Here is a 27,999-nt window from a genome sequence, read left to right on the forward strand (position 1 = left end):
TTAAAAATAGAGCATTCTTTGTCAAGTGAGTCAAGTAATTTAAAGTACATGGGCCAAGCAGTGAATCAAGCGATCTTGCAAGTTATCATCTTGGCTAGTTGAGTTATCTTTATAACTTGGAATAACTGATTTTGTTATATATGTTTATTTTGTTATATATGTTTATTTTGTTATATATGTTTATTTTGTTATATATGTTCCTATTCAAATATTAAAAGGACTAGACATCAGATTGTCCTAAAATCCGAAAATACATGATTTCATCAGATCAAGGCTACAATTATCAAAACGTTTTATTTCAATACAGGAGATAAAAAGTAATAAAATACACCCAAAATGCACCACTTGGGACTAAAACATTAACAATCAAACAGTATACCTGGAAGAGTAATGGTTCATGAGATATTATGCCCATTTTCATTATAAGCATGTTTGAGTAAGATTGAACAAGAGCGCCTACTGTTGCAAAATACGCCGTTCCTATTTTCAGGACATAAGTTTGGTGACAAGTAGTCTACATTAATCAAATTAAGAAAGATGACACGGTAAATAAGTTATTACCAATTTAAGGGTTATAACAAATGGAAGGTTATGGAACCCTTCCTAGATATTCTGCCCATATACATATAGTCCAAGTTAAGTGATAATTGGACAAAAACATCATTGAGTTAAAAAAGTTGTGTGCAATTTAAAGGCTAGCCCCAAAAAGCTTGAGTTAAAGAACAGAAAACACCCATGCAGGTGTATTCGAACATCGATAATACTTCACTTTTTTGTTGAGCCCGCTTGCGATGAGCTTGACATACCTGTCACAATGGCGGTTCCATGTATGAAGTGTGTCAGTGTATGTATCCATCCGCTCTGAAACTTGTCCAGGATGTATAATGACAACACATTAAAGGAAAAAAAACAACAACTTGCCATGGTGGTTCACAATGATGATAAGGCATGTCGCACATAAGACCCATAAGAGTTCATAAAGTGAAATGAAAACTGTTGATAGTACTAAACCTTGTCCAGGCCGTCTCTTAACCAAACATTACAAGATTTCCAAGAAAATTGACCTGATGATGATGAAATTAGTATCAAAATAAGTACTGTTGATTGTACTGGCCTGGACAGATTCTTGTCAGGGCTCTATCTTCACCATGTTTTTTAGGATTTTCACAAAAACATGCGATGAAGGTTCACACTGAGGAGTAATGTTTTTCTGTATTGCGATTGCATTGAAGAGCATGATGTCTGTGTCAAAGGCTCTCAACGAACTCGACATCACACCATGTGGTATCTAGTATCAAATGGGTGTTTAAAAAACATTTCAAATTTGACAACACCGTCAATTTATTCAAATTATTTTTACACCCATAAACATAAGTTTAAGTGTTAAATGGAGTCATATACATCACTGTATAGTGTATATATATATATAAGACACTCCAATATGGTACAGTAAGTGTACTGAAGTTTGAAGGCAAATAGACATATTGTCATAAATTTGATGTTGTTTTCAGTATTGGGCAAACACTTAAAACTTGACCAGGACTTAAGACCCTTTTAAGATATTCAAATAAAACTTTGTGCACATGTTGCCAGAGACAACTGGATGAAGAGCTAGACCCACTGCTGTAATATTTGTAAAATTATGCCCTCTTTTTCTTATTTTAAAAAGGACTATAACTTGGCATTCAGATTGAAGCAATCATGCTGGTAATAATACTTATAACTTAAATAAAAACTGTCAATTTTGACAATTAAATGAGCATACCGGTAACTTGGGAATGATTGAAGTGATTTTGCTGGTTATGAAACTGGTCCAAGATATTTTATAATAAGCGTGTTTGGTCAAGTTTGGTATGCATTGCTTATTTTAGTGAGCAGAAACATGACAGCTTCTACTACCCATCAGTGGGAATGTGTACCAAATCTCAGAGGGAAATTTACCATGGGAATAGTTCGCTTCACAAAAACCCAATACAGCCAAACATGTGAAATTATATTGCACAAAAAATCGAGGACATAGGTTATGATAAATATGCCGGCCATTACTACCCACAATTGTAAGTGTAGTGGCAAAATTATATTCAAGGGCTCATGCCACTAAGACAAAATGGCCATAGGGCAGGCACTACTATCATAGTTGTCATTTGTACCAAGTATAAGAGAGATAACTTTGTTTGCGGGGGTATAATGATGATTTTACAGTCCATTATTTTTTATCTTTATTCATGCAATATAATCATTATAGACATGATAGTGAGATAACAATGACACATTATCACAAACACTAACAAATGCACGGACACTTACCAGTGACAGTGCTTACAAAACAATCCTTATATTCATAATTGTATTTCAATTGCATTGACAGATCTGTCACAATGCATTTTACATTCTGTTCATAAATATTGATGTACAAAATCGTAAGAAAAGATAACATAATCAAAACTTATCATTAAATCTGCAAACAAGCCATTGCTGTAAGCAACTAAAATTGAACAAAAAATAAAAATATAATGTTACCAAATAAATTTATTTGCCTAAAAGAAGAAGTCACCTTTGCAATCTCTCAAAAACAACACACATTTCTCACACTTTTTTTCAGGACTCTGTTTAAATAAGATGCACTAGATACATTGTTTTTCTAGAAATAGCATGATACCAGTCCAATCATAACAAGAGTAAAACAACTGTTTTGGCATGGAAAACAAAGATATGGATCTTTCTAAATAATTGGATTCCTGTTGCGAAATACAATAAAATTATGATTTGGTGAAAATAATATAAAGCGGTTCTTTTACACTTTCTTAAATACATGTACATTGTAAACCAAATCAACCTTTTCATATTCCATTAGAAAGTACATCATAATATTATCATATATACATGTATGAAATAAAATGTTTTCTATCATTTATACAAATACAAATAAAAAAGGACGCATCATTGTGTCAAACAACAACGAAATGCAATAACATTGCACATAAAACAAAACATAGTGTGTATGCAAGATTTCAGAACTTTACTCTTTAAGCATGGCACCAACATAAACTCAGTCATCCTAATTAAGACTTTTGGATGAGCAAGCCTTAACTCTTATACAAGGGCTTGGCAGTAAAAAAATTCAACAAGCTCTGCTATATAAAATCCAGAACTTAAGCGAGCCCAGGAAGTATTTCACCAGTTCAGGGGTTGTGAGCTTGTGCTAATTTCAACCTTTGTAAACTAACATCTAATTGCTAATGCAATACTCCAATGCTACAATATATGTTGCTATAGCATTCGCCAATATTATTTTTACTGCATTTTTTAATTATCACAATTAGAGTTTAAACATATGCATACATAGACTGCATGTCTTTTCTCATCAGTTAAATTGGTATGTTGTACTTGAGCCAGACATGAGTTATACTATTTTAGTTATAGGTCATAGTTAATCAGCAAGCTGTTGTAATTAACATTTTTTTTCCATAGAAAAAATAGAAACCAATGTGGTACTTTTTTGAATGGATATAAAAACAAAATTAATTTCAAATCACTCCTTACAATCTAAAATTCTAACTTAGTTTTATAATTATGTTTATTTTAAAACTCATTTATTCAATAACTAAAGAACTGAATCAACAAATGAAACCAATGGAATACAGTTACAACAATAAATAAATATGACAAATATTTATAAACATATTTAAGGAAAGTTAATTCTGCAAGTTTGTATCATTTTATAGAAAAACTTAAATGCTTTCACTTTTTAGTTATATGAGAGTGCAAGAAATAAACACAACATAAAAAATTGCTTTTGTACATAATTTACATCTTTGTTCACATATTGCATTGAACAGCTAAACAGAGACATACAAAAGATGATTATGTTTGCTTTTCATATTTCAAAAAAATTGCGGCGCTTGCAAAACATGTGTGATTAAAGCCCGACCCAAAGCACTTGGAGTTTACTGTATTGTTGAAGCTGAATGTTAAATTTTATTATGTAACACTTATATATACTGATACTGAAAACTAAATAAAACATTTCTTGGAAGTGAAGAACAGTTCGAGCTCATGGTATGTAGTACCCATGTACATGTTCCGATCATTTCAAATGACATGTCCTTTTGAAGGAGCTACACGGTGAACATGTACAGAGATTCAGTGACCCGCAGCAAACTGTATAAAACTTTGATAAGTTGTCAACAGATTATTTTTAATCTAGCTTGCACCTTTATATGATTTATATGGTTAATTATAATTATTGGAACAACACGACCAATCATTTTAGGATAACCAAACTGAATATTAACCAATTTCAAACACATGCTGCTTCAGCATTTAGCTCCCACCAGCAGGTGCCCACTAGCAGGCAAGGGAGATAACTAGAGGTACTGCAGCTGATCAGGTGAGAAAAGAAGTCACATAAAGTCTTGGATAGAGGATAAACATATCCTACAAGGCAAACATGGGGTTATCATCATCATCCTTTTGAAGCTGGCGTGTGTTGCGTGCCTGGTTGCCAGTCTGGGCGGAGATAGAGGGAACATTAGAAGCAGCCGAGCGGTCTGTCAAGAACTGGTCAAACTCTGAAAGCATAGAAACATTTTTTTCACTTTCATATAAAAAACATACTTAAATCATAAAAACATTACGCAGTTGTGTGGCATAACATATTGTGTAAAGTACAAATGAGTATCAAGTGCTGATGGATCCAAAACTTTGAACACTTAAAAAATTAACTTTTAAGGTGAAAAATATTATGTAAGTGCATATACATGATGTCAAGCACAACCAAAATGAAGATGGGAATAAATTTATGTGTACATGTGCGCCTCAAAACAATGCATTTAAGTAAAACCTAACAAGCTATATTTTCATACTTTTGAAACCATTGAAAAAAGCATGTGGTCAGGATGAAAACTTGACATTTAACGAAATGCAAAAACTACAAAGCACATGTGGACAAATGGGAAAAAGCACACACATTTTCAACAAGAGCACTGCAAGGGAATGGCATTGCTCACCTGTTTTTTCAGTATTTTAAGAGGCCAAACCCAGCATTTTTATTGAAATGATACTTGTTATACATGTGTGTATTGTCGTAGAAAAGATATATGTATTTTCATCTTGTATTTAACGTGTTTTGAGAAATGATTTAGGCTGATGCCAATGACAACACCAAGCCTATAACAAAACCTTTATTTTTTCCCTTGAAAAAAGGTGAGTTGAAAAGTAAAATATTGATTTTGCTCAACAGAGCCAAAAAGGCAGGATGCATGCTGAGTGTACAATAATTATCATACCCTGTCCACAATAGCTTTCTAGTCTGTACAGTAAATAAATATCTATTAAGACTACATGTACCAGCCTTAAAACAGTTTTTACAATTTTGGAGAGAAAACTTTAAGGCAAAAATTTACAGTGCACAAGCAACTTCGATAAAAGATAAAGCAAATCAAGTCAAAATAGACAGTAACAAGAGCAGTCACAGACTGCCATAGCCCCTGGTGAATTATGAATAGTATCAACTTCACCTTACAATAAAGGATAACAAAAAAAAATATCAAAGGGAAAAAACTAACAAAATATTTGGTCCGGAGTCATGGATCATGTGCACTGTGCTTCTTCTAGATGATATCTATCTGTATATGAAGTTTGAAGTCAATATCTTAAGGACTCTTCCATGTTATGCACCAGAAAAAAATAAGTAAGAAAATTAAAAATGGGCAATAACTCAAAATATACTGCCCCAAAAGTTATGGTTCCTGTGCACTGCACTTATCCTCAATGAGATCTATCTGCATATAATGTCAATACCACAATGGCTTTCCAAGTTATGCTGCAGACAAGATTGACCCTATCTAAACAATAATCCTTACATACTAGAGATGGCTATGCCCTCCTTGCCACCCCTTGATCCCTCCTCCGTCTGTTTCAATCCCTGTTCCATCTCCCCACTCCCCCAACATAAGAATACCTCTCAGTATACACACTAGAGACAGCTGTGTCCTTCTTACCAAATCCTGATGCCTCCTCCTTCTGTTTCAATCACTGTTCCATCTCCCCACTCCCCCAACATAAGTATACCTCTCAGTATACACACTGGAGGCGGCCATGTCCTTCTTACCAAATCCTGATGCCTCCTCCTTCTGTTTCAATCACTGTTCCATCTCCCCTCTCCCCCAACATAAGTATACCTCTCAGTAAACCAACTGGAGACGGCCATGTCCTTCTTGCAATCCCCTGATGCCACCTCCTTCTGTTTCAATCACTGTTCCATCTCCCCACTCCCCCAACATAAGTATACCTCTCAGTAAACCCACTGGAGAAGGCTGTGTCCTTCTGGCCATCCCTTGATGCCTCCTCCTTCTGTTTCAATCCCTGTTCACTGATCAGTCTCCCCACTCACCAAACAAAAGCAGTATACCCACCACAGTTAAGGAGTGCTGTGTCTCTGCCAGCCTCTGATGCTGCCTCCTGCTATCCCCCCTCCCCATGACAAACAGTTTACCAACAAGCCTCAGTTTACTCACCAGTGCTGGAGATGGCAGAGTCCTTTTTGCCGGCTCCTGATGCCTCCTCTTGCTGTTTCAACCACTGTTCCATCTCATCATAGTCTGTATCTTTGTCTTGCAACTGTAAACAAATAGGCCATGCAAACAGTCAAAACTACTGCTTAAAGTGTCTAATAATATAACTGTTTTACAAATTATGTGTTTTAATTTAAATACAACTTTAAAATTCCCACATACCTCTAAATAATTTATGGAAAATAGTAATTACTGATAACAAGATTGTAACTGTGTATTTAACAGCTGAAAACACAAAAATATTAAATGAGTGCTAAAATATTTACTGTGATCTACTATTGTCTCATAAGGTAGAAATACTGTGTTTTCTGCACCTTTCTTTCAAATTAAACCCGATATCCTTCATAAGAATCATCGTTTTCAACATTTATCCAACTTTTTGGTATATGAAAACATTTGTATCAATTGTGGTAAATATTATTTGGGAGTAAGAGTGCATCTTTAAGATAAAGTATATGAAGTGAAAATAATGCAATGAAAATACCTCAAATATGCAGAGTTACAGATACTTTTTCACTTAAAGTGTATTGTACGCCCTTCAATATGTTATTTCATGAAGTGTGTTGTACCCCTTGGTTTCATTCAATACAGTTTGGCGATTGTTTAAGTCTACAGGCACATCAACGTGTGAAAATGCAAGTATTTTATATACACAACTAGCTTGATCCTTAAAGTAAAACTTAATTGATTAAAAACACATTACTTCTTTCCCTTTGCATTATAAAACACATTGTTCATCAAGGGAAATTAGGAGTTGAAGTGATTCTACCCCAGTTAAGCGCTTTCAACAATTTGGTCAAAACGGTTGTTTCCAAAACAGTTCCAAACTGATCCTAGTAACGGTGCGCCCTTATAACAATTTTTTTTCGTACTGATACGAACAAAATGATTGATTGTATATCGTAATTAGCACATTTTTAAGTGTATCTATACTGTGGCTCTGCATATGTGCATTATAAGGTGTTTTTTTTCATTTTTGCTTGGGTCAAGAGAGATAACTGCCATGCCTTAAAAACCATGAAATGGACACTAAAATTGTCATTATTGATAGAAATGTGTTACTAATTTTGCATTTCAAATCACACAATGAGTATCTATGCAAAAGCTTCACAGATTATTCAGAGTTTGATGAGCATTGCACTGTGACTGCTATGCAAACAGGAAAATCCAAGATTGGAAGGATAAAGCGTTGCTTTGGCATATTTCTAGAAAATATATATCTGGAAAAAACACATATATTTTGGTTGGTGTAAATGTTTTAACAAATCTTAATCTTTAATCAAACTTTTTAAGTTGATCAAGAGCCATGATTTATATTTAGGATAATTAGAAGTAAGTTATACAATCTAATGGTATGATTGCCTTCAATAACTGTGGATAGTATAAAGTCCATTGAATAAATGGTATTGGAGTTTTAAGTGAGAATCCAAACTTGCCCTTAAACTTAAAACCTGGCACAATGTCAGAAGCTAAATTGAAATTACACAAATGGGAGCTGGGTTCCACCTTGTTGCTTGTCAGAGGTTGTTTGTTGGATGTGGTCAAAGTAATCCAATGGATTATGCGTCCATGTGATATCACTTATTGACATAAAAAATAATCCTTTTATTGGTCAACTGAATGCTTGAATGACAATTGGTGTCATTTTAATTGAACACAAAAACAGATCATCAGACAAAAAATAGACACAGTAAGATAACCCATGCAAGAAGCAATGTGAAGACCAAACTGATAATGGAATGCAGCAGGGATAGGCAGCAGGGATGGTGCAAGCTGAAAAAAGCAAACAAACCTTTCTGCCAGATGATTTTTGGGACTAAAAATGTTAAAAAAGCAAGAATTTAAATATTAAAGAGAGTTAAAAGCTGTGATTAGGAAATGCATGACTCCAATCCAGGATTGAATTCTCTGTTTTTCTATGTGAATACATGCAAGTGTGAGGTGGATTAGATCAAACCAAAACATACAGCTACATGTGAGTAGACTAGAAGGAATAACATGCTAGTATCATTGACATTGCCACTACATATGGGTACATGTTGATTCTTCTCAGCCGGCCTTAATTATAACAATTCAGCCATGGCAAAGTGACTTGATACTTTTAAGGGCCGGAAGGTCAAAAACTAAAACGTTTAAAAAGTTCATGAATAATTTAGTTTTGAGGAACGATCTTTATTGGGAGTGAAACATATATTCTTGGTGACATGTTTTAGGGTAGTAAAGAGTTAAACAAATTTTACAAAAGAAGATTTTATCAGATTTTGGATAAAAAAGCATTCAAATTATTTCCGAAAAGTCTGTCGACATCATTACTTTGTTTTTATTTCAAAATGCCCCAAACTACCTATTCAACAATGTCTCGATGCTCTCTTGTCAATTAAGAAAGTTATTCAGAAAAATAATGAAAATAGTGGATGAAATTTATTTCCTGGTTACAAAAATTCATAAATCTTTTTTTAAATAGTTGCAATCAACACAAAGCCCCAAACATTGTTGATTGGGCAGTTCTGATCAATTTGACTCATAAATATATTCTTTTTGTGTTATGACATTTCCGGGGAAACGTAAATGCTTTTTGATTGGAAATCTGAAAAAATATTCTTTCGTAAAAAAATGTTCAACTCCTAATTACAGCTTTTCATGCTCATTAAATATTGAACCTCAAAACTAAATAGAAATAGATTTTTTAAACATTTTTTAATTTTGGTCCTTCAATCGACTTTTGCTTCGCTGCCAGCCCTTAAATGAAGAGTATTGTCATGGCATTTATGTCTCAAAGATTCAAGTGAAGAACAGTCAACATCATGGTTTTGCATGATGGTGATGATGCTGATAACATCAATGATATGACAATAGTTTCTTCTTTAAAAAACAGACAAGTTTAAAATAAGACAGATCTCTAATTTATGTTATACATGCTTTATCATAATGCTGATAATATGCAGGACACTTGCAGAGACATCAGACTTGGATGTAACAACGGCTAAAGCTTTCAGATCTAAATTGTCTACATGCAAGAATATCCTGCAATACTGAAAAAAGCCGAAATTAAATGTTTTAATTAATGTCTGATAGATCATAGCAGTGTTTAATCCTTCTATCAGGAGTTATAGTCAGAAAAACTAAGCAATGGTTCAATCAAGGCAAGATATTCAACTTGCATTGATCAACAGTGAAATCAACAAAAAAAACAGTGGTAAGTTGAAGCTTGTAAACAAACAATGCAGTATACCGTACTGTATATTCTCTACCCACACACTACGTTACAAAATCATTACCTGTAGAATTTCTTCATCCTGATATTAAGAGGAAAAAAAGAGGAGTTTAGGAAAATAAAGATCATCAGAAGTGTTGCAATACAATAAAGTTCAAGAAAAGGTCAACCTGAAATGCATTGCAAAGACTTTTCCAAATGGTACATTGCAATCTTCAAACCACATACACTTATTTAAGAAGAAATGTTCAAAACATAGAAGCCATGCAACATGGAAGGGATTGATAAATAGTTCCTTGAACAGTTGCTCTTAGTATTATTAAGCTTCTTTAACACATGTGTTTACAATTCTGGGCCCTTGGGAATCTGATTGCTTAATCATACCTGCGTTATTAACTGATAGAAAGAAAGTGTAATTGCTATCAAATTTAATGTAACCCAGTGTAACATTTGACAGAACATGACACTGAATTATATAATTGTTACCAATTACAAGAATATATTAACATGTATGAACTATGCACCATCCTACGGGCTTACAGTGAGGTTTGCCTTCATATTCACCGCTGCTCCCATCCCGGTTCCTTGTGTAAACTGGTCCTCGTTCACATAGTTTGTGCCAGAACTGAAATAAATGTGCATCATTGTTATTGGCATCTGGCTCTAGTTGCTGACTTTACTGCTGCATACTTAATGTTGGTTATCTATTTAAAAATTGTTATTCAATGGTTAAAAACAACATTCCCAGTTGGCAAGAATAAAAATGCAATATGAAAGTATTGTTAAGCTATTGAATTGACTATGAAAGCACACTTCCAAACAAAATAAGAAAGACATATGATGGGTTATAAAATCAATTTGATTATTGATTTTCCTGTGTCATTTAATGAAAGCATTAAAAGGCTGTAGGGGCGACAAGCGTGATTTTTTTTTTGCAATTCTGTCCACAGGCAATAACAATCCAATTTAAAAAAAAAATTGAATGACACCAAGCTATAACCAATAAGTGTCTGTCATAACCTAAGAAAAGGTAATGTAAAATGATATTTTTTTATACAATTAGCTAGTTTTATAACAGTAGCTGATAAACCTATATGTACCAAGATATTTGAACATTGCTTTCATCTTACAAGATTATTGCTAAAGTAAACTAGAGATTGTTTTTGAAAAAGCACTTGTCCCCAATGTATTTTTGTAACTGAGAAATAATAAATGATAAGACATGAAATTTGTACTTTTGAACTGGCGACAAACAAAAAGTGACCTTGAAGTTTTGCCTATTATATTATCATATGCCAGATTTTTATAGCACTTGTTTCATATATACAATGAATGTTCAAAGTGCTGTAGTTGATAGGGAACATCTCCTGCATAAGGAAAGTAATCTTAATATTAACAGAGGTCATCTAATCATGACCAACTTGCATACCAAGTATGAAGATCCTGGGCCCAAGCGTTCTTAAGTTAATGAATATCTTATATGAAATTTCTGAGTTGCTTAGTTATTGAGCTTAAACCCTTGTTCAGCTCTGTATCATCGGAGCTCATGAAGAAAGTACTGTGTTATGATCAGAAACATGAGGACCTTTGTGGAATAGGGAGAAATATGACTGATATGGATCTTGGGTCGCTTGCATTTTCTTTCTTAATTAGGGAGTGCCAAATATGGGTATGACATATTTGTCAATGACAGGGTGCTGTTTTAACAGCTAATTTATATCAAATAAATGACTCTCTGTATGACTTATGCCGATCAGTCATTGATTTAAGTCAGTGTTTTTGATAAAGGGTTATCATTTTGGATGATATGTTATATTTAATAAACTATTTAAGGTAAGTTGCACCAGAATTGGTATTTGAATTAAGTTAAGTTATTTCTTATGTTTGTGATATTTGTATCCAAATATGAGTAACCAAATTGACAGTTGAGGTCGAAACCAAATTGACAGTTGAGGTCGAAAACAAATTGATGTATTACTGACCTGGTGGCGATTTGGGAAAATTTTCAGTGTGAGTAGCTTTATATTGCCAGCGACAGTTTTCATGCCCTGTCATTTCTTTTAAGAAACGAGTGAAATTTTGTTGAAAACACAGTTTCCTAAGGTGATTATGAACATCTCTGAGTTTGGGCTAAAATGTCTATTTTGTTGATGGAAGTGTATTTTAAGTTGTACATTTTCTGAAACTTTATTATGTTCTGAGATGTATGCAAGATATTTCAAGAACATTGGTAAAAAAAGTAAGTTACAAGCTTGACAAAAACAACCTCACTATGAAGGCCTAAACATGTCAACATGTAACATATTATTTACATTATCTAACTTTCAGACAAAGAGAGAGGATTTTCGACATTGAATCCAGCGAAGACCATACACCGTTCTTCATTCTCATCAAGTACTGACCAGCGTTGCTTGGGCCACCAACTGCTGTGGTGCATTTCACCAGGCTGGTGAAGGAGTGGCATGGGGAGAAGCCCCGACAATCAGAAATATGATTTTAATTACAGTATGTATTTATGTATTGAGTATGCATTTATATGTTATATATTGATATTTTTTTTACTATATCTATTTGCAATATATTTTATTTATGTATTTAAATCATGAAACAAACATGATAATGATGATTTTGTATGCTTGTCTTTATTGAAGAATTATTCTCTTAAAGTGCACCAAAATTTGCCATTCGGCATTTAAAATGTTCAACAAAATCCACATGTGCAAGGGGATATTCCCCCACCCCCATCCCCTGCAAAAGTTGCTTTGGGGAGGGCTCTTGTGATTACATGCTTAACCATGGTGTGACAGCTATGCCTTCCCTGATGCCTGGGTGAGTAGTATAGCTCTCTATATTCTTAGAATAGTCTAGCTAAAAATGTATTTGAGACAGATGTAACACTGAAAACTTCATAAAATGTAGTTCCACCCTACCCAAGATTGTCCTTGCTTTGGTCAAAGGACTTGCGGGATTGAGCAAACATATCAAAGTCATCATCCTGGCCCGCTGCAGGAGCACCTCCATTCACACCTGCAAATAGTCAGTGTGGGTGTTAAAACCAGGAGTCAATGTACTGTTAAGAACAGAAAAAGGTTGGCAATTATAAACTAAATATGCTTCTAATCAATATTCCAGCAATAAAATTGATGAGAGTCAATTATATTCACCATCAACAGGTTCATTTTGTACAATTTAAAACATTAATCAAGTTTTTCTTCTTCTGTTCAAAACTAAAGACAGCCCATCACAGTTCAATTTAAACGAGATGTTTAAACAAACCACATAAACACCATACAAGTCAGTGAAACAAGCAAACATAAAAGTGGCAATATAACAGAAATGAACAAAAGATGTGTATATGTGTATGTGCGCTGTACATACTCATTTGTGCTAGCCTGTTTGTGACCTCGGTTGTGTTGGTGGTGGGGGCTTCCTCACCTAGGTCTATCAGGTTACCAACATTCTGGCTCCTACTCTGATCCTGAACCTGAACAGTTACACACAGATATAAATGCTTGAGAGATTAAAACTTCACCTTAGAAACATCACATTATAGTAAAAATCAAAACCTGTACATTATATTTTCCTTGAATAAAATTTAAATTAAGAAATAGTTCATATATATATATAAAAAAAATGACCTAGATATCATTTTCAGTGAAGTTGGAAATGTTTGCTATGTCATAAAAAACCTCTCTCAAAGATTAAGCTATAGTTTTTTTACTAATAAAATGAAATGGCAAAAGAAACTGTTGAAGCTATGCCACTCACAGTCTCATTATATGACGGGGGAGCGTGTGACTCTGTGGGTGCTGGTTCTGACGGGGTCTGCCCTGTCTGGCCGGTCCGGTATCGCTCGAACCTCTCATAGCGCAGAAACACATTGTTCACATCATCATTCACACGTAACAGCTCATCTGCAGGAGTAGACAGATTATTGAAAGAAGCAGTAATGTAAACTACTATTCTCATACACTCATTTAAAGATACAGAATATTGTGTGCAGGGTTACCCAATTTGACATGCCATAATACCAGTAGTTTTTTCTTATGAAGATAAATGCTTATGTTTGTTATCATTTTAAATGGGACAAAGTTGCTTTTTGTATCATGTTCCAAAACAAAATGTTTTCATGACTTCACCTGTGTCTTTGCTTAAGCCTTAGATTTACCATATGTTTTTGTCCCTCAATCAAATCTAAACACTAGCCTTACTTCATAAAACTTTGCTTGTAAATCATAGTTTGTTAAACCATCCAAACATGATTATTTACAAGTAGATCTGTGCATTTGACAGCAGCAGTAGTATCCTTTGAGTGACTTTCATGTTCAGTCAGCTGTTGACCTGTGATTGAAGTTCAATGTTCTATCAGATTCAGACACAGATGTTTGTGTCTTCACAGATCTAACACAGCGGCTATATATACTTAAGTTATCTTTATTATTAGGTAAGAAAAATGAAAAATATAGCTCTGCTATTTTAATCTGTTACAAAATATAATGTATAATATCCTATAACACGTGTTGCAATCTGATGTTTGATATGTAAGTTGAATAACATATTATTAATATATACAGTTACATTGAAAATTCCAAAAGATCAATTTTGAATTCCAATCATGGAATTAAATGGAAGTACCATTTATATGTTCATATAGATATAATCAGACATTTTTCAGCTTTTTCAGCTTTTCAGCAATCACACCTCGAACAAAATAGTGTGAAAACAAATAAGAAGTAAGAAATTAATCATGCATTATTTATCTAAAAGTTTATAATGATATAATTTAGGCTTTATGAAGACACACTGAGAATGACATTTAAGTTGATATGAATCATCCGTAAGTCTGTTTCCTGGGTGGAATCCAGCACTGGTGTACTTTTTCCACAAGGGATTGACCCCATGTGGGTTAAAACCATAGACTTGTTGGGTAAGAGATAAAGATCTCTACCACACAAACACCACCTTTGTTTGATTCCACTTATGACTTACTAGTCACTTCCTCGTTAGGGATACCATCCAGTAGCTCCACTATCCGCTGTTGCATCTGTCGATTTGTTCTATTCAGTTCCTGAAATATGCCACATTAAGATTTAACAAGAGCTGTCACAGAGACAGCGCGCTCGACTATTCCTCCACTTTTCAGTGTAAGGATTGAAAAGTTTTGGCGAAACATACATGGATCACTTTTAAATTAGATTTCAATGCAATACGTGATGTGCGGAGATATTAACATAAATGTGGTTACATGCAAAATTTTAACAAGAATTTTTAAGTGTAATAATAAAGGGCCATTATTTGCAAAACACAGTTATCTAACTTTTGTCTAACTTGATTATTCAATTAGGTTGGTTGGTTCAATACCATTGTATAAAGTCTCAATGCAATACATCAAGTAGTTGCTAATATATTATCCTATGTGTGCTAACATGCAAGACCTTAACCAGAATTTTTAAGTCGCATAATAAAGGGGCAAAAATGAGTTATCTTACTTGATTAAATAAGAAGGTTAAATGGTTGGGAGCCTGTGTGTAAAGTTTCAATGCAATACATGATGTATTTGCTGTAGCATTGACATAAAAGTGGTTAGATGCAAAACCTTACCAGAATTTCTATGTTGGAACAAAAAAGGGGCCATTATTTGAATTTAATGCAAACTAGAGTTATCTTACTTGGTTATTTAAGTAGATTGGATGGTTGAGTACCATTTTATAAAGTCTCAATACAATTCATCCAGTAGTTGCTGGATTATTAACTTATATGTGTGCTTGCACGCAAAACCTTAACCAGAATTTCTAAGTCAAATAATAAAGGCCTATTATTTGCATTAAATGCAAGGTAGAGTTATCTAACTTGGTTAATTAAGTAGGTTGGATGGTTAAGTACCATTGTATCAAGTCTCAATGCAATACCTCAAGTAGTTGCTGAGATATTAACCTATGTGTGCTTGCACGCAAAACCTTAACCAGAATTTCTAAGTCAAATAATAAAGGCCTATTATTTGCATTAAATGCAAACTAGAGTTATCTAACTTGGTAAATTTAGTTGGTTGGATGGTTGGGTACCATTGTATCAAGTCTCAATGCAATACCTCAAGTAGTTGCTGAGATATTAACCTATGTGTGCTTGCACGCAAAACCTTAACCAAGGGGTCATGCCGACGCCGACGCTTGGGTGAGTAGTATAGCTCTCCTTATTCTTCGAATAGTTGAGCTAAAAATGAAGTGTTCTGAAATATGCCACATTAAGATTTAAATGAAGATACAACTGACTTGACAGAACACTTTGTAACAAATAATACTTAGTAAACACTTGGACAGGATTATAAGGTTCTTTCAGACATGATATCTTGTTGAAGATGTACAATTCCACAGTAAATTAGGGAATAGAAACAGATAATGAAAGATATATTATGCATAAAAATACATTTTGAAGTATAAATTTTGTAAATAAATACAAAGACTTTTAACATACACTGCAATTCAAAAACCAGAATTCACGTGAATGAAACTTACTTGCAGTAGTTCTAAATCAGATGAGTCTACATCGTTGGGCGTAAGTTCTGTCAACATTTCACTCATGACGCGCACGTTTCCCTGTACAACATCAAGCTCACTGCGCAGTTTAGCCAGCTGGTCCTGTGTTGGCACAACAGGTACGCCAGGACGATGTGCGGGCATCTGCGGGGGAGGAACAACCTGATCCTGCAGAAGCGTCTAGAAAGACAGGGGGCAGTTATCAGAAAGAATAATTGTAATCATTAACATAAATGTAGATACTGTAGATACTGTAAACCTATATATTTTTTGAGGGTTGGGTAAAAAGCTGAATGTACTTAACTTATAAACCAAAGTAAACAGAAAAAAAATGCAAGGTGAAGTTCTATTTTATGGCAGTGAAATAAAATTATAGAAGTTATACATGTGTTTTCCAATAAATGATTCAAGCAATAGTTTATATCTTGACAACAACTAAATGCAGGTACGTGTACATGTAGAAAATGAAAGACGCACTTTAAACAAAATGGAGGCTATTGTAATACTTTAAATAAGATGTGTCAGTGCATGCATTTGATCATTTGATCACCAGATGATGGACTTTAACACAACAGAATCTGCCAATGAGAGCAGATAACAGACTGCAACACAACAATGATGAGACAAGGGAGGTAAGCACATTGAGAGGGGAAGTAAGAATGTAGACCTCCATCATCTCCCCTTTCCCTTCCTCCTCCTCCTCCACTATGTATGCAGACTGGCAACAAGGGAAATCATATGCACTTAATTCATCATTCTTATTTTAATTTATACCTCACAGAGTTTTGTTGGATTGTTACTATAGCTAAAACAATTGGCAAGTCAGTGTGAATAGCCTCTGACACAGACATAATGCTCTTCCATGCAATTGCAACACAGAATATCATGGAGTTGAACAATACGTGGAACTGTAAACATGGTCAAGATACAGCCCAGAAAAGGATCATTTAAACCTTTGACCTTTAACCCTGACCTTTGAGGTAGAGACCTTGGTCTTGTGTATGACACTCCACCTCATTATGGTGAACCTCCATGGCAAGTTTTTTGAAAATCCTATAAGGCATGGTCAACATACAGCCTGGACAACGATCATTAAAACCTTTGGTATAAAACTGTAGAAAACAACTATGGAAAGTTTAGTCCACAAAATATAACTCCTTGCTTCCATGAAGAGTACCCCCAGTATTCTGACTTTTTCAAACCTCATTATTTAGATACATTTAATATTTATCTACTTGTCTTATCCAGAAATTGTGTATTCTACACATTATAATTAGTAACTGCCCTGCAGAAATGGTCAACAGTTGATAATAAGCCTGATCCGTATACAATTACATGACAGAAAGGTGACTTACAGCTCTATTTGTGGTGGATCCCCGTGACCTGCTAGGGGGCTCAGGATCTGCTCCACCCTGGGTCTACAATACACCCAGCAGTACAACACACTACAAGTTGACTAAATCAATATATCTAGACTAATGTGAAGGGTGTTTATCTTATGTGTTTTGAAGAAACAGAATATGATTGAACTAAATTAAAAATTCACAAAAATACCTGCACATTTAATCTATTCAAAATTATAAATAAATACTATTTTTTCAACAAAGTCCTTATTTATAATTGAAAAAGTTGATTGTATCACTGAGCTGGAATACAAACCCCAAAGTCAGACCGCACATGTGAATGAAGATTATACACTATCACTCACAACATTGACTTTTATAGGTTTGGTAAAACTTACTTCAGAAAATATATGTTTTTATCATTTTAAATATTCGCTTTGCTGAGTTGGATTCCAAACTCACATTTGAGACCTTACATAAAGATCTGCACAGTACTTACCCTAGCTGGTGTGTAAATGGGTGCGAGGTTATCGAGGTCTGTCATAGGAAATTCAATGCCCTTGGATTTCAGGTCTTGGTACACCTTCTCTACCTCCTTCAGCTCTGGACTAGCCCGAAACGCATCAGCCCAAGTCTGTGTGGATAGGGAATAAATTAGTTGATGATTCATAAACCATTTGAATTGCATGATTTTATAAATTAATGTTAACATGTGGTTTAACAACAGCAGTGCTCTAGAATTTCATTTTTTCACCTACAATCAAAACCAATTTTCCCATAATAGTAAGTTAAAACTGAAAATGATACTGTGAGGCTCAAATGAGTCATTGACCTAACTCAAAAGTTTTCACAGCAAAACAAGACGAAGATTACTACGTCACGCGTATTAATATTCCACAAAATAGTTTGTTTAACTGAACTTAACTGTACCCACAAGCCAATGGCATCATGTTGGTGCGTCCCTCTGGACTTTATCATGTTGAGTTGCCCATTACCTGTATCATGTTGAGGTTCTCACCCACCTGTGTCAAATTAAGTGCCAATCACATTATCATGTTCAGGCACATTAACTTTATCTTTTTGAGGTGCCAACCCACCTGTATCATGCTGAGGTGCCAACTCACCTGTATCATGTTGAAGTGCCAACCCACCTAAATCATGTTGAGGTGCCAACCCACCTGTATCATGTTGTGGTGCCACTCACATGTATAATGTTGAGGTACCAACCCATTTGTTTTATGATGAGGTGCCAACCTACCTGTATGATGTTGAGATGCCAACCCAACTGTATCATGTTGAGGTGCCAAACCGCCTGTATTATGTTGAGCTGCCAACCCACCTGTATCATGTTGAGGTGCCAACTCACCTGTATCATGATGAGGTGCCAACACACCTGTATCATGTTGAGGTGCCAACTGACCTGTATCATGTTGAGGTGCCAACCCACCTGTATCATGTTGAGGTCCCAACCCACCTGTATCATGTTGAGGTCCCAACCCACATGTATCATGTTGATGTGTCAACCCACCTGTATCTTGTTGAGGTGCCAACCAACCTGTATCATGTTGAGGTGCCAAATCACCTGTATCATGATGAGGTGCCAACCCACCTGTATTATGTTGAGGTGCCAACCCACCTGTATCATGTTGAGGTGCCAACTCACCTGTATCATGTTCAGGTGCCAACCCACCTGTATCATGTTGAGGTGCCAACCCACCTGTATCATGTTGAGGTGCCAACCAACCTGTATCATGCTGATGTGTCCAACCAACCTGTATCATGCTGATGAGTCCAATTTACATGTATCATGTTTAGGTGGCCCTTGCCTTTATCATATTGAGTTGCTCATTTTCTATATCATGCTGATCATGTTCAGTTGCCCCACCACCTTTACCATAGTGCCCTGCCTCACCCACCTATATCATGTTGAGATGCCAATCACATGGATCATTTTCATTGCCAACTCTGTATCATGTTGATTTGCCCCACCACCTTTACCATAGTGCCCTGCCTCACCCACCTATATCATGTTGAGATGCCAATCACATGGATCATTTTCAGTGCCAACTCTGTATCATGTTGATTTGCCCCACCACCTTTACCATAGTGCCGTGCCTCACCCACCTGTATCATGTTAAGGACCTTCTCCTGTAAGGCCTGAGGGGGGTCATATTTCGGCCCTATCACCTTCACCATGTCATTGAGGAAGTCCTTGCTTGCCAGGAACACATGGAACCGCCTCCCACAGTTCTTCACACATGTCTCCAGACACTGAATATTACATACATTGATATTAAACATAAATGAAATAAAACAAAAGACATACCTATAGGAGTGCTTAAAGAAAACCTTGGTTATTTCTTGTTTATGTTGCTTTCACAAGTTGTTGAAATTCTTTTTTGTAATGGACTTGGAGAAAGCTGTTCTAGTTTTCTATGGCTTGACCAACACTTATATAAATATCTAACAGGTATTGGAATAAATATTTCTCTGGTTTGCAAACAACACAACACCAATACTCCTGAATAATTCAGACAGACACAGTTACCGGTATGTTGCTATAGAAATAACTGCTAAATACAGATAATTATATTCATATCATTACTTTTGAGAAATAAAGACACAGTGCAGGCTAATCAATAATTCGTCACTTAACACAGCAAGATGTATGTTTAGAGATGAATGCTGCTGACCCATAAATTCACATTGGTCAGACCTAGCTTCTGACCCATATTCTCACTGGTCTTAAATTTCATGGTGACAAATATTCGAGTTTCATTTAGTTCAGATAAAAACAATTGTAATTTGTATTCATGAGACAGAAAAAAACACTTCCAAGCCAGTTTTTCCATGGCAAATGTGGCTAAAAGTGTATGCTTAAAAATAAATCCAACAAGAGATTTCACAGAAACTTAACAAATGGCTTCGTTGGACAGGTAGCCATTAGTATTTTGGCCTGTCTGTACAGATAGCATTCAGTACCTAACATATTTCATGGTGACCTATCCTACCTTCCAATGGGGGTTGTAAATATTTGTAAGTCAATAAAGCGTCATAATTAGTATTTAAGATCATATAAAGATTATGAGTAACAAGAGCTGTCGTAGGAGATCACACTCGACTAAATGCCGCTTCGTCTAAAAAAATTAATGCATTAGGTAATGATAAATGATAATACATATATATGCCCATCAAATACAATTAAAAAAAAAGTCAATCAAGGGCCATAATTTGCGTTTAGGATAATATGGAGTTCCGTAACCTAATTGTGGGAATTCTTTGGACAACAGTGGTGTATAATATTAATTGAATGAATGGTATTGGAGTTATAAGTGATAATGCCAACTTGCCCTAAAATCTTACCCAAATGCTGATGCCGGGCCAAGTAGTAAAGCTAAAAATCACAACTTAAACTAAAACTGAAAGCCCAACATGAATGTGTAATTGTTTGCCTTTATTCAAATAAAAATCCATATTTTTAGACGGTCAATCAAATAATAAATACAAGAGCTGTCACAGTATGTGACAAATGCCTCCGAATGTGACATTGACATGGGTGAAAGTTTGAATTTTTCAAAATACTGAAAATAGGGTATTTACATAGGAAAATGCAATTTTTACAATACATTATATAGGATAAATATTTTCCAAAATACTGAATTCAGTATCAATACTGATAACTTTCACCCATGCATTGACCTACGAACAAGGTCAGTACATGAAAAGTTGATCTTGCCTTTACGTGTCAAATACATATGGCAAGTTATTTTAAATTGCCTCTGAACATAATAAAATACCACCCATACTTGACAACCTACACTGTTATGTCCTTATATTCAGAATTCCCTTGTGAATAAACACTTAGTGTATCTTTCACCTTAGAAGTAGGGACATGGGTCTTGCACGCGACACGTCGTCTTTGTATGTGGAACACATGTAGCAAGTGATTTTAAAATCTGTCCATACAAGGGAAGGTAACAGCCCTGACACGACAACCTATACTCTATGTCCTTATATGCAGCACTCCATTGTAAATAAACACTAAGTGTGACCTTGACCTTTGAGGTAGGGACATGGGTCTTGCACGCGACACATCGTCTTGGTATGTGGAACACATGTGGCAAGTTATTTAAAAATCTGTCCATACAAGGGAAAGTTACAGCCCTGACAAGACAACCTATACTCTATGTCCTTATATGCAGCACTCCATTGTAAATAAACACTAAGTGTGAGTGTGACCTTGACCTTTGAGGTAGGGACATGGGTCTTGCACGCGACACATCGTCTTGGTATGTGGAACACATGTGGCAAGTTATTTAAAAATCTGTCCATACAAGGGAAAGTTACAGCCCTGACAAGACAACCTATACTCTATGTCCTTATATGCAGCATTCCATTGTGAATAAAAACTATGTGTGACATTGACCTTTGAGGCAGGGACACGGGTCTTGCACGCGACACGTCGTCTTGGTATGTGGAACACATGTGGCAAGTTATTTTAAAATCTGTCCATACAAGAGAAAGTTACAGCCCTGACACGACAACCTATACTCTATGTCCTTATATGCAGCACTCCATTGTGAATAAACACTAAGTGTGACCTTGACCTTTGAGGTAGGGACACGGGTCTTGCACGCGACACGTCGTCTTGGTATGTGGAACACATGTGGCAAGTTATTTTAAAATCTGTCCATACAAGAGAAAGTTACAGCCCTGACACGACAACCTATACTCTATGTCCTTATATGCAGCACTCCATTGTGAATAAACACTATGTGTGACCTTGACCTTTGAGGCAGGGACACGGGTCTTGCACGCGACACGTCGTCTTGGTATGTGGAACACATGTGGCAAGTTATTTTAAAATCTGTCCATACAAGAGAAAGTTACAGCCCGGACACGACAACCTATACTCTATGTCCTTATATGCAGCACTCCATTGTGAATAAACACTAAGTGTGACCTTGACCTTTGAGGTAGGGACACGGGTTTTGCACGCGACACATCGTCTTGGTATGTGGAACACATTTGGCAAGTTATTTTAAAATCTGTCCATACAAGGGAAAGTTACAGCCCGGACACAACAACCTATACTCTATGTCCTTATATGCAGCACTCCATTGTGAATAAACACTAAGTGTGACCTTGACCTTTGAGGTAGGGACACGGGTCTTGCACGCGACACGTCGTCTTGGTATGTGGAACACATGTGGCAAGTTATTTTAAAATCTGTCCATACAAGAGAAAGTTACAGCCCTGACACGACAACCTATACTCTATGTCCTTATATGCAGCACTCCATTGTGAATAAACACTATGTGTGACCTTGACCTTTGAGGCAGGGACACGGGTCTTGCACGCGACACGTCGTCTTGGTATGTGGAACACATGTGGCAAGTTATTTTAAAATCTGTCCATACAAGAGAAAGTTACAGCCCGGACACAACAACCTATACTCTATGTCCTTATATGCAGCACTCCATTGTGAATAAACACTAAGTGTGACCTTGACCTTTGAGGTAGGGACACGGGTTTTGCACGCGACACATCGTCTTGGTATGTGGAACACATTTGGCAAGTTATTTTAAAATCTGTCCATACAAGGGAAAGTTACAGCCCGGACACAACAACCTATACTCTATGTCCTTATATGCAGCACTCCATTGTGAATAAACATTAAGTGTGACCTTGACCTTTGAGGTAGGGACACGGGTCTTGCATGCGACACGTCGTCTTGGTATGTGGAACACATGTGGCAAGTTATTTTAAAATCTGTCCATACAAGAGAAAGTTACAGCCCGGACACGACAACCTATACTCTATGTCCTTATATGCAGCACTCCATTGTGAATAAAACACTAAGTGTGACCTTGACCTTTGAGGCAGGGACACAGGTCTTGCACGCGACACGTCGTCTTGGTATGTGGAACACATGTGGCAAGTTATTTTAAAATCTGTCCATACCAGAGAAAGTTACAGCCCGGACACGACAACCTATACTCTATGTCCTTATATGCAGCACTCCATTGTGAATAAAACACTAAGTGTGACCTTGACCTTTGAGGCAGGGACACGGGTCTTGCACGCGACACGTCGTCTTGGTATGTGGAACACATGTGGCAAGTTATTTTAAAATCTGTCCATACAAGGGAAAGTTACTGAGCCGGACGGACGGACGGTGCGATTTTAATATGCCCACCTTCGGGGGCATAATTATTAAACGACTATGATTAAAACAATAATTAACAGGGGCAAAAAATGTATAAAAGAATCGCATGTATGTTATCACTTCAGACTCCATGTGGAAAAAAGGTTTGGGGAGTAAAATTTACTTCCTTAAATACAAATCCTTAAGTGCTTTAAAGCCAGTCTTTTGTTACAGGAAACCACAGAAACCACAATGCTTAGATTCTTGCTTCTTTCAGAATGGTTTATACAGTTTATTTCCTTTCCTTCTGATAACTAACATATAAGGTTGGTCATAATACAATCTGTATGTAATAAGAATTCTTACTGTGAGTGTGTAGAGAACAGCAGTGTGATTTTTGCCCATGTTCTGATTCAACCTCTTCCTGATCGCTTTAATGGCATCCTTCGGCCTACAATGCAACACATAAGTCTGATTGTCATTTAGTGAAGTAAAAATGATTCTACCACAGAAGCAAAAGTATGCATGGTCTTGAAATCTTTGAGGGAGTTTTTGTTTCGATTTGCTTACCAAAGTATCTAAAATATAGACATAAAGTACATTGTGAAGTGATTGCTACTACAGTAAGTACATCAACTGATAGAAATATTAAAATGACAATCCCAAAAGCATAGAAATTATGAAAAATAAAAACATCAATTGGATAAGTAAAACTAAATCCACCAGTTGTGTGAACATTTAACAAATAGATCAGTCCGGGGAAAGAGCTATAATGTACATGACTGTTACTATTATTGTACACTCACCCTTCTTCCGTTTCATTAACCATATCGCAAACCTCCATGTAGAGGCCCCAATTCTCAGAGGGCTGAGTCCCATCTGTCGCCCTTTCTACAAGCAAACGAAACAACAAACCTAGTGATACATATCCATTGTATTAGACCATAATATAATGCTTAGGACTGAGCAAAACTTCTTAGAAGGCTAGCATAAGCACGTAGAAATATCTTATTCAAACAGTTTAAATTTGGTCGTACAGAATTGAATTTTCATTCAAGTAACACCCCTGATTCATTTATATATATCAACATGACTTTCCGTCCATTGGCATTAATCTATTAGTAACTTGGAAACTGAAGATATCATGTTCAGATATTCAGATTCAGATCGAGATGAAAAAAGCCTAGTGCTCGAGACTATGACAGAAACATTTGAGATACTATGTTAGTATTTTCTATGTGCAATTTTAGAAAAATCTGGTAGCAGTGTGTTTCAAGTGATTGGAGTCAACAACTTTATATTACATAACTGCAATCAACATTCAACAATAGTATCCTGAACTCTATATTTCTGTGATATGTTTGTTTTTGAGACATATCTTAGTAACAATAACATATAATTTCATATTATATTTTTATGTCTAAATTTGATTGTAGTAATTCTTTGTAAAATTATTACAATATATAATACAAATTAAATTAAATGACCTTTTAAATTATCAATTGTTCAATTATGTATTATGTACTCATAAGCTGGTTTATGGTACAAATCAAAATAGTACACAAATACCAAACACCCGTTAAAACAAGTGTATAATTATGGTGATCAATAGTTTTATGGTATATATTAATACAGAGGCTTGCCTAAGCAACATAATTTGTGAAGTTTCATCTTGTTTCCATGAGTTTTGTTTCTTAAAAATGATTTCAAGGTTGTTATACACTTATAGATCAAAATGAAGCCTATGGAGGATTACGTCGCATTTGCATCTGTGCACATCTTTGAGGCATCACAGTTATGATGAACTAGTTATACTTTATAAGCGGTTAAATTCCTAGCTTTTAAGTTGGTTCTTAACTTTGCTTACGAAATTTTACTTCAAACTTTTATACATAATTATATTTGTACGCAGGGTTTCCGCCAGGCTATTCACTAACAAACGTTAATTGCATTGACATGCCAAGAAAGCAAGAAAGCATGTCGGCCGTATAATTGTGTGCTGCTATCCTAATGGTTGGCTAATCGCCAAAAGGCGTGTTGAGAATATTTGGTTTGATGTATCATCTTATGGGGTCACTGCTCGCCCCAACTCCTGCCATAATAAAAAGGCATTAGGTTTCATTTGTTAGTTTACATGAAAATCATTCTGTCAAAGAATTTCAACATGTCTTAACGCAAACTCCTCATATCTTCTATGAGACAGGCGATCTCATCGTTCTTTAAGAAATAACATGCACGCGCATGTAGGTCATGTCAGCCGGCGTGTGTAAGCTCGCGATATTGTTGCCATAATATAATTGAATATAGAAGTCTTCCTTCTTGAGAGTCTCCTATGTAAATGAGTATGCTATATATATATATAAATATATATATACTGTATTGCACTTAATTATTATTAACAATCGCATGATTCACGTGATCCCTGCTTTTTATGTACAAGGTCAGCAGATTCTGCGTTTTACACATTTCACCAGGTATGCTACCTGTCTCAATATAAACATTACTAATCACTACTATGTGAAATTGTATAGTAAAAAACCTTAGAGGAATACAAAAAATATGAAAACAACAAATTTAAGTTGGACTTTAAAGCAGATAAGTTAAGCTAAGAATGCAGGTCATACCACTACAATTACAAAAAAAAATCTCCAATAGTCTGTCCCGACTAGCCTTCGGAAAATCCTGGCGGAAACCCGGTTTGTATGTGTTGTAATAGTGAATCTTCCTAAATATATATATATGTATATATATATATAAGAAATATACTCATAAAATACTGCCCAAAACTCTAGTGTCATTAATTTATTTCCTCATTTATATGCTACTGGCAAATATTATTTTCAAACAGCAAAATAAAAATCACATCAATACTTATAATATCATAATATACATATTGCAACATTTTAACAAATAGTTATGATATGACCAATAATTCTGAACACTTTTGAATTGACTACTACAATGGATAAGAAATAACCAAAAATGAGCGGTAATGAAATGGAAATGTTACAAAATGACCATAATTCTTTTTAAATTACTGTACTTTTTAAAATAGAAATTTGATTGCAGACTGAGGCTGTAGTCTAAAATAACAGACGTGTTATACGGGATTCTTCCAATCCCTAACGTCTAAACGGGAATGTGCAAAAAACGGGGGTGTTTTAAAAATATTGAAATTGTTTTAAGTGAAATATTTTATGGCTTAAATTAATCATAAAGAGTTATATTCATATTTTACCATGTAAGTGAAATGTTATTTTGCACTAAACAAGCATTTAATGCATTAAAACAAGTTGTTTACCTTTCCAATAAAACGAAAGTTGACTGACACAGAAAACAATTATGAGAATGGAAACAACTCGATACAATCGTAATAACTCGGCCTCCTCCGACAAAGCTTCGAGATAGACCTCGTTATACAATCGTAACAACTCGGCCATGGCCAAAATGTTCCGAGCGATTTAAATCTGTGCATTGCAGGTGCCCTTTATGTATATAGGGTTATGTTTTGACAGAATGAAATGAAGAAAAGCTGTCAAACTCATAATTATAAGTTGGATATTTATTTTTTGTGTACTACGGAACTTATATAAAATAAAATTATCTGGTAATATTTCTTGTTTTTATGATGTTTTATAGAAGCTATATGCTTTAACCCGGAATCCTGATCAGAACAACTACCCACTTTTGCTACTAAACAATTTGTACGTGAAGGATTTGCCATATCAAAAATCTAAAAAAAATCCGTCAACGTGCAATTATTTGGACTAACTGAGGCTGGTATTGCGAAACAAATAGTCTGAAGCCGTAAAAAACCTGAGTGGCTACACAAATTGAAGAACAAAGCCTTAAAAGGTATTTAACCTAATGTTCAAAGAAAAGTTCATTGTAATTTACATTAAATTGTTGACATCTTTATCAGTATCACATGATCATGTTGTTTTTGTTTTGATTATTTGACAGGTGAAAAATTAGGTCGCCATTATCTAAACAAAAACTTGCATTTGTCGTTATTCTTTCAAAATTGTTAAAAAGTTGATATTTTTTCTGAATCAGTTCAGTAAATGCGCTGTTAATACCTATTAACTGTCCAACCGGAGTTGACAGTGGATTCCCGTGTCCAAAAAGAGCAGCCATTTTGACAAATGACGTCAGTCACGCACCTGCTTGTATTTTTCAACATTTA

General features: G+C 35.3%; 1 protein-coding gene across 2 annotated transcripts; it reads right to left on the reverse strand.

Annotated features, from left to right (window-relative positions):
* Positions 1-2,206: 2,206 nt before the first annotated feature.
* On the reverse strand, positions 2,207-27,965 carry LOC128209735 (target of Myb1 membrane trafficking protein-like). Of its 2 annotated transcripts, XM_052913915.1 has the most exons (15): positions 27,893-27,965; positions 24,620-24,704; positions 24,180-24,264; positions 19,790-19,936; positions 18,165-18,299; positions 17,678-17,740; positions 16,302-16,502; positions 14,779-14,857; positions 13,558-13,703; positions 13,168-13,273; positions 12,720-12,816; positions 10,330-10,414; positions 9,854-9,871; positions 6,519-6,621; positions 2,207-4,571 (listed from the first exon to the last, which is right to left on the reverse strand). In XM_052913915.1, exons 1-15 carry the CDS (start codon positions 27,948-27,950, stop codon positions 4,438-4,440), a joined length of 1,542 nt encoding a protein of 513 aa, XP_052769875.1. In that variant the 5' UTR covers positions 27,951-27,965; the 3' UTR covers positions 2,207-4,437. The 2 variants fall into 2 exon arrangements, with proteins under 2 accessions (XP_052769875.1, XP_052769884.1); XM_052913924.1 differs by lacking the exon at positions 9,854-9,871.
* Between the last annotated feature and the right edge of the window lie 34 nt (positions 27,966-27,999).

The sequence above is a fragment of the Mya arenaria genome, chromosome 2, assembly GCF_026914265.1.
Source record: "Mya arenaria isolate MELC-2E11 chromosome 2, ASM2691426v1".
In the NCBI taxonomy this organism is placed as follows: domain Eukaryota; kingdom Metazoa; phylum Mollusca; class Bivalvia; order Myida; family Myidae; genus Mya; species Mya arenaria.